Source organism: Chenopodium album, chromosome 9 (assembly GCF_948465745.1).
Source record: "Chenopodium album chromosome 9, dcCheAlbu1.1, whole genome shotgun sequence".
NCBI lineage: Eukaryota > Viridiplantae > Streptophyta > Magnoliopsida > Caryophyllales > Amaranthaceae > Chenopodium > Chenopodium album.
The window spans coordinates 21081060-21089751 of record NC_137842.1 but is presented as its reverse complement, the minus strand read 5'-3'; the positions used below and the strand labels follow the sequence as shown (position 1 = coordinate 21089751).

At 39.8% G+C, this 8692-nt stretch overlaps 1 protein-coding gene across 1 annotated transcript; it reads left to right on the top strand.

Annotated features, from left to right (window-relative positions):
* The first annotated feature begins 250 nt into the window (after window positions 1-250).
* LOC145559650 (PHD finger protein MALE MEIOCYTE DEATH 1-like) lies at window positions 251-4074 on the top strand. The gene is made up of 3 exons (XM_081621038.1): window positions 251-654; window positions 2105-2348; window positions 2448-4074. Exons 1-3 carry the CDS (start codon window positions 360-362, stop codon window positions 4039-4041), a joined length of 2133 nt encoding a protein of 710 aa, XP_081477164.1. The 5' UTR covers window positions 251-359; the 3' UTR covers window positions 4042-4074.
* The last annotated feature ends 4618 nt before the right edge of the window (window positions 4075-8692 follow it).

Genomic DNA, 8692 nt, shown 5'->3' with positions numbered 1-8692 from the left:
AAAATGCCCCCCAAAGTTGGGATTAATGAAAGAAAATCGGCGAAAGTTGGGATTAATAATTACAAATTTTCTTAATAATAATAATAATAATAATAATAATAATGATAATAATAATCACGCTCGCACCAGCTTTCTCATTAGTCATTAGCTTGTAACGAACTTGGAAAAAAGTAGTTAACCAATGTCTCCAACAGACGCTAATATACTTCACTTTGTAACAGAAAATTAAAACTCTAACAAACTCTTTTCCTTGCCGCTCAAACTCAACAAATCAAATCTCTCAATTTCTTTCACTCTCCTCCATTTTTCTTCTCTCTCACAAAAACCCAGAAAACAAGCTAAGCTTTGAAGCTTCAACAATGTCGCTTCCCATTTTAAAGACATGTAGGAAGAGAAAGAGAGCCCCAAAACTCTTTGGTCTCAACACTTTCTGCGATCCAGGTTGCCCAATTAAACCAACTGGAGCTTTTCGAGATAATATTAGGGTATTTCTTCAAGAATGTGCTGAAATTGAAGACTACAAGATCGATTCTATGCTTGTTTGGTGTGCTCTTCTTGTTCAAGAAAGTGGGGGTGTCGTTCTTCCTCTTTATACCATTGAAGAAAATGTCAAGAACTCAAAACAGCCCTTTTGTGATCATTGTCGTTGTTGTGGTAATTTCTTGATCTTATTATTAATTTTAATTGTATTTGTTTCTTGGGAATGATGTTTTGTTGATTTCTTGATCTGGGTTTCTATTGTTTTTGATTTATTTTGATGGATTTTGGTTTATGAATGCTGCAAAATTTAGCTTCTGTTGCGCACAACAAGTGTTTGTTGATATGTTTGTGTGAAGATGGTTAATGAAACATGGAAATGGTTTGACTCACTGAATCTTGAAGGGATTTATGTTTTGATTCTTCTACTGTTAGTTTTAGCTTCTTCTTGTTCTTGAAACTGCTTCGCTGTTCTTTGATTTTCTTGTCCTGTAGAAAGTTTGTTCAAGCTGTATTATTGTTCAATGTAGTGTTATGGCATGAAATTAAGGTCTGATTGTAGAAAGTATTCTTATATTGTGTTATGGTATGTTATCTTTTCAAACAATAATGTCAATAGAGTACCTTCTACAAGAAACAAAATCTTTATTGCTGTTCTGTATTCCCAATCTATTTATACAAATCATAACGACTGTATCCAACAGTCGGGCTTTCACTAAAATGCATCCCTAGCTCCTAGGACATCTAAGCTGAAGTGTCTACCACAAAACAGAACTAGTATGTGACTGACGAATGAAACCCAACTTGCTAAATCTCCGGCTTTTGACTTACTGTATATTTTTCTAACTTCTGATCGATGATGCTTCTATTACCACTCTCTCTCGAGTTTAAGGATGTGTAATAGGAGCTATATTCTACTTGAAGTAAAGATTATGGTGTTGAATATGAGGAGCTGACAGGATCTGTTTTTTAAATATGTCAGAAATCAAGCTAATAGGATCCTGTTTCTAAGGATCATATTTTCTTGATTTAAATGTGAGTGTTTTTTATGTTTTTTATTTATGTTGTGGAGAGGGGGAAGGTTATTGCTAAATATCACATTGGGGGTATTACTCTTCATTATCTTGATCTGCTGTAATATGAATCAGCTTTCACCAATATTTGAACTTTGAAGTATCATCACTATTTAGCTTATTGTAGACTCTAGAATAAATTTGCACTAACAGATCCTATAATTGTGTTCATAGCTCATACTTGGGATATAGCACATCAGTCTAGGAAATAAGGTGGTGGGGTTTCTTTCCTGATGTTAACCACATATTCCAGTTTATCAATTTTTTGAACTGTTAGCCCTACTAGTTTGATGACAGATGAGGAGTTAATCGAAATATGACTAGATTTTTGTCTTGCCTACTGGAAATGCCAAGTTGTAAATAGTTCTGGATGCCAACTTGCCATCTATAAATTAAAATTTATCTAAAATGTTTATGCAGCATTTCTAAATTCTTCCTTGTGATAAATAATACATAGTACTTGATAATAAATACGAAGTACTTAAAAACACAGTGATGTTTCCTGAATCTAACCATATGTATATGTAACTAATTCCTCTGATATATTCACTTAGGATGGAGTCATCACTATATGTCAAAAAGGAATTATCATGTGATAATTCCCCTTGATTCAGAGTGGACCAAGTCACTTAACAGTGATGTCCTTGAGCTTCAAACACATCTTCTGCATGGGCTGATTCATTGCAATGGCTTTGGTCATCTAGTATGCATTAATGGGATTGAAGGAGGTTCCAAGTATCTTTGTGGAAGAGAGATAATGGATCTATGGGATCGGATCTGTACAAATCTTCATGTAAGGTAATAAAAATTGAATAACTTGATTATCTTTTTGCTGGACCTTATCATGTTGATACGATGCAGAACACAAACTGATGTGGGTAACATTCTGTTATTTAGAAAGATCTCAGTGGAGGATACCTCTAGAAAAAGGTCGATGGATCTTAGAATTCTCCACAGTGTTGCATACGGACACCCATGGTTTGGCAGATGGGGATACAGATTCTCCCATGGTAGCTTTGGGGTTAAAGCACACCACCACCAAAAAGCTGTAGAAGTTCTTAGCTCTCTTAACCTGGATGACCTGATTGGCAGTCTCCCAAAATCGAACAAGTCAGCACATGTAAAACAAATCATATACTCCTACAGAAATCTGAGTGAGACCCGTCTCATCACATTAAGAGATCTCCTCAAGTTCATGCTGACCCTGAAGTCCAAAACTCCAGTTAAAACTAAAGTAGCCTTGGCCCATGCTGCGTTTCCTGCTTCCTCACCTCAAATTGAAAAGTTCTCACCAAAAATTTCCATGTCAAAGAGGCAACTTAATACAAGAGCAAAGCCAATGGTGAAATGCAGGAAGTTTCAAGCTCTGGTAGCTACCATGGATAGCAGATGGCCCAAACGGAGACTAGAATTCACAGCTGAAGTTATAGTTAATGCCCTGAAGGAATATAGGGGAAATAAGTCCTCCAAGAAAGGAATGACTAGACAGGAAGTCCGGGATGCTGCCAGAGCTCATATTGGAGATACAGGGCTGCTTGATTATGTCCTAAAATCCATGAATAATGTGATTGTGGGTGATTACATAGTTCGACGTCGGACTGACCCAGTGAGCAGGATTCTGGAGTACACCATCCATGAAGTTAGTGAAGCTTCACCTCCTACGAAATCTAGCAGAGAAAAGGCATCTGTTGAACCTGTATTAGCACTCACTGAAGCCTCTGGAATAGACATATATCGAGATGTATGTATTTTATACAAACAGGTGATATTGGATCAGTCTGATTCAAATATTTTGGGCTTGTCTGTTAGAGTATTACTAGACAGCAAGCACTTCATGAAGGAATGGCCTTTCAAAGATGAAGATGACCAATTACTAAGATTCATATGCCAGGTGCTGCCAACTTCAAGTGAGTTAGAGATGGAACTATCTAAGAATCTTTCTCCCGGTGAAGTAATTGTTCTTCCATTACATGCCTCATTTGGTGACTTGAAAGTAGCAGTTCAACAAGCTTTTAGAGACACTTACTGCATCATGGAGCGATATACAGTGACTGACATTGAGGATTTGGGAAGTTTGTATGACGAAGAAGTAATCTTTGGCGCAGTACAATCAGGTTCTGTAGTTACAGTCAGAGGAAGCGGTATTGATTTGAAGAGTGAGTTCAGGTATGAGGGAGGACCTGACAATTGGACAGTCAGATGTTCATGCGGAGCAACAGATGATGATGGAGAGAGAATGGTGTCATGTGACATCTGTGAAGCGTGGCAACATACAAGATGCACAGGCATTGAGGATACAGAAGCAGTTCCCCCTCTTTTTGTGTGCCAGAATTGTTGCTCTTCACTGATGCCTCCTAGAGTTGAGAACATCTCTTATCCTGAAACCGAAACCTTCCATTATATAACATCGCCACAACCAGTTGAGGAACCGTGGATGACACTATCAGTGCCACAAGAAGTAGAGGAATCATGGATGACATTCTCATACTGATTTTTGTTTTTTTTGGTAGTTAGATGGCAAACGCATATTCTTTCCTTCTCTAATCTCTTTTCTGTATTGTTCTTGTATATTCTGGTCTATCTCCATTTTTTGTTTATACCTTTCTACTTGCTTAACTGTATGATTTGTATCATCAAGAATCTTTCATTCTTTCCCTCTATGAATTGTATCATAAAACTCTTACAATCTTGAAAAGAATTCAGCTTCACAATATTACATGAGGAGTCTAAATGTGTCGAGATTCAAAAATTTGAAATATTTGCAGGAAAGTATAACAGCGGTGCAGCCGAAGTCCGTTTGGTATATTATCCATAGACCATAGTTTCTGCAAACCTATGCAACAATTTATTAGTCTTTTTGATGGACCTTGGCCTGTTCGCAATTTCCAGCATACTCCTAGAGTACCATGCACACGGTACTCCAGGTTTTATAAAACTCATGTTATTTTGATGTTAACTTTTTGTTATTTCAAATTATATATATATATATGTTATTTTTAATTGCATGTAAGTTATTTCGTCATTTTTCTCATTCATCTTCCTCCCGCACTCACTCTCTCTTCCTCTCAATTCCTCCAACTCAAAATCATACACTTTCTCTCTCCTTTCTTTTTCCAAATTTCTGGGTTTTCTAGGAATCAACCTCATTCTCAGATCACTCTCTTCCTCTCACTACTCCAACTCTAAATTGAACACACTTTCTCTCTCCCCTTTTCTTCTTCTAATCTTCTGTGTTTCTTAGAAATCAATTGATTTGAAGGTAATTTAGGAGTGTAAATGTGTTTATGTCCAGAAATTTAGTATCTTCTAAATTGTTTGATTCTCTTCAAGATGCCTTAAAACTCTAACACTGCTAATGTTATTTTGATGTGAATTTATTATTATTTCAATTTATATATATGTTATTTTTAAATAAGTACATGTTATTTAATGTAAATTAAAAATAGCATGAGTTGGGGATGAAGTAATAAATAAGTAAATAACATATTGCTGTAACTAAATAACTCAACATTTAAACAAAATAGCATAAAATGTACCGAAAATAACTCAAATATATTGTGTAAGGAGTACCATGATCCATAATACTCCAAGTATATAATACTAATTGTGACCTGTTGGGGACTTATTTTTTAGGTTACAAGCCACATGTCAAATTTTAATAGGCTCATTTTATTTTTAAATAATAAAAAAAAAAACAAAAAACAAATACAAACAACAAAAAAAACCCAACCACCAACCCCCACCATGAAACCCTAGCTCCTACCCTAGCCACCACCGAAAACTGGTCGGCCGCCATCCTTAACCTCCGAAAACGGTCGGACAACACCCTTCCACCAGGTAAACGGTGGAATTTTCGCAGAAAGGTTTGGAATGTAGGTGTTTAAGGGGGATTTTCAGGGATGAGATGGGATATTCGGGGTGACTAAGGAGTTTGGGTGGGATTTTTCAAGGCTGTATTGGGGTTTTCAACAGTTTCCGGGAGCTGGGTGGCAGTTTCGGTGGGTTTTCGACGGCTGGATGGTTAGTTAGAGGGGGTTTCGGTGGCTAGGTGGGGTTTTCGACGACTAGGTTGTGGGGTTATGGTGGCTTCAAGGGTGGGAATTGGGTTAGGGGGTGATTTCGGGATGGCTATTGGTCTTGGTGGGTTCTGACAGGCGTTTTTAAAAGTTAAGGCGGGTGGCTGTCGGCGGGTTTTGGTGGTGGTTGCTGGGGTAAGGGTTAGGCAGGTGCTGGTGGCTCCGTGGCTAGTCGTTTTTTTTTTAACTTTATTTTGACCAATTATTGAGCGACACGTGGCTTCAAAATTTTTTTAAAAAAAAATATTTTAACTTGTTTAACAGGTTATAGGTAAAAAAGTCTATTAAAAGAAGATAAGATACCAAGGTCGGATTGTCTCGTAATAATCAAAAAGTGAGATTGTTATTGTTAGATCACGCAAAGATGAGATTATTTATTTTCATTTTTCCTATTCAAAAACCATATCAACCATTATGCAATAGAATTAAAATTAGGAAAAGTTGGTGAAAATAATACCAACTACCACTTGCTTTACAAAAAGTAAAAATTGACAAGAATAATGCCAAGTTTATCTCATTCGCCTAAAATAATCCCAACTTTAGATTATTTTTTAATAATCTAAACTTTGATATTGATTTATTTCTTATGGTCCAACCTATTATTCAAATTATTATAACAAGTTATCTAACACGTGTCAGCATATGATAGTAAAAAAAAAGGGAAATTCTCTTTGGTAACTCTAAACTTTTAAGTTTTCTCAGTGGTGAATTGCAAAAAAACTTATTATCTTTGGTAAACTCGAATTTATGATTACCAAAGAGAATAACTATTTTCATATAAACTTGTTTTGGGTGTTTTTGTCCCTTGGGAGAGTTACGTCATGAAGTCTGATCCGGCTGAGCTGCACTTGCAAAATAACGGAGACTCCGGGTGGTTGGAGCTTCGCCTCCGATGGTCAAGTTAGTAACTTGAAATGGAATAAAGAGAACGGAAATTTAGGTGGGTATCTGCTCGGATTCCAAGCTCAGGTCTTTCTCTGATGTAAGAGAATAAAGGTGTAATAAATGATTGAGTGTGTCCCCAAAATGGGGGAATATCTCCCTATTTATAGGGTCGTTGGAGAATGTGCCCCTACCTAGGTCATTTGACCTAGATTTTAGTGGACTGCGCCGTTTTACGACGCTCCTAGGGATTTGGGCCCTTGAAGGCCGCCATTTCAGAGGCATATCTGAGGGCGCCAAGTGTCAAGAGGATGTTGAGCCACATGGGCCATCCTGAGCTTGACACGTGGCGACCTCTCATTGGTCCACGTGTCTAGGGTAAAAATACCCTAAACATTTACCCCTCACAGGTCGCACGTGCATATCACGTGGGGCCTGTGACACGTGTCCACCTTTCATAGGTGAACAGTAACGGGTAAAATTTTTAATTTCAAATAAAAAAATTTTCCCCCACTTTCACTTTCTATAAATAGAAAGTTACCCCCCTCCTTTTTACACCTTACGCTCACATTGACTTTTTAGAGAGAGAAAAAGAGAGATTCTAGAGAGAGATTTCTCTGCTCCCGCCTGCATCACAGCGAGTTTCAAGTTTTCGAGTGCAAGCAATACATCACCCGGTTCACCGGCTGTAGCGGTTTTCAGATTTTTCAGAGTTCAAGCAAGGTAACCGCCTGTACCATTTTAGCTTTTTCTCCTTTTCAATTTGCATACCATTTTTTCCGCTTGTATACCCGACTTTTTTAAGAGAATATAAATGAGTTCCCAATCCACCCACTCGGCACTGCCTAGGACACTCAGCCGATCCCCCGGAACGGCTGAGTCTAGAACAGGGGGTGCCTCTTCTGGACTGTCGGAACCAATATGCTCATCTCCGAATTCCTCCCTCTCTGTGTCTGTGCAGGACACAATGGCCAGAACGAAACAAACGGCCAGGCGGTCTAAAAGCCGGCGCACTATGAGAGTGCCAGCCGATGAGGTTTTCCCGGAAGGGGAACAGAGGGATTGGGAGGAGAGCGGATCTGACGAAGAGGCTCCCTCTACCTCTGGGAGCTCTGGAATAAGAGAGGTAGACGGCGAGGGAGCCGCCTCCTATAATGAAGCCGACGATGCTGAGGCCGGCCAAGGATCAAGAGCGGAATCTTCCGGCTCCGACCAGGGTGATTTTGCGGCTGACTATCAGCAGCCGCCCAAGGTTGCTGACAATCCCAACCCCAAAAAGACCCGGATGATGCCGAGTAACATTGCCCTTCTTAATAGCGGGTTCAGGGCCTTCAAAGAGAAGCACCCCTTTGGAAGGGGTTGGGAGATTATTGTTCCTCCGGCTGATGCTGTAATGGCCTGGAGCGACGATATTGATCACGCAGATGACTACTTCATCTGCTACGAGGCGGTTATCGAAGCCGGCCTCCGGTTCCCCCTCCACCCCGGGATTAGGAAAATCCTCAAGGGGTATGATCTGGGGGTTTGGCAGCTCACCCCTAACTCGTGGGTAAATATATTGAGTTACATCGCCGCCTGCGAGTTTCAGAATTTGAACCCCAGTTTCTCTGCCTTCGCTCACATGCACTATTTGAGCAAGGCTCCAGGCGGCCATGGGGCATGGTATACGCTGACCACCTTGCCCCAATACTTAATGACTTAGGACAAAGTGTCCAAATGGTCCGGGTGGAAGGACAAGTTTTATTTGATTTCCTCCTCCACCCTAAGACACAACCGGACACTGCGCCGGTACAACACCGAGCCGGCTCTTCTAGGCCGGAAATGCCCTCTCCCGGTGCTATCTACTAAGGCCCGGGAGCAAATAATAGAGCCGGGATTTTTTTAGACAACAACTGAGCCCATGGGGGATGGGACTCACATCATAGTTCCCAAGAACTGGATCCCCCATCCGGACTTCTTCAAGGACGAGTGCTTCTTGTCCGCCTGCGGGCTGAGTACAATGTTTCCCAGGGGTAGAATACTTCTCATCCGGAATGATTGTTATTTCATTTTTATTGCAAACTTGCCTTAATTTCTTCTAACTTGAAATTCTTTTTTTTGCAGACGAAGCCTTGAGGATGGTTGACCAGGGTAAAACTCCTGCTAAGTCTGCGGCGCTGCTGCGCAAGGAGGCGGCACTTGCCA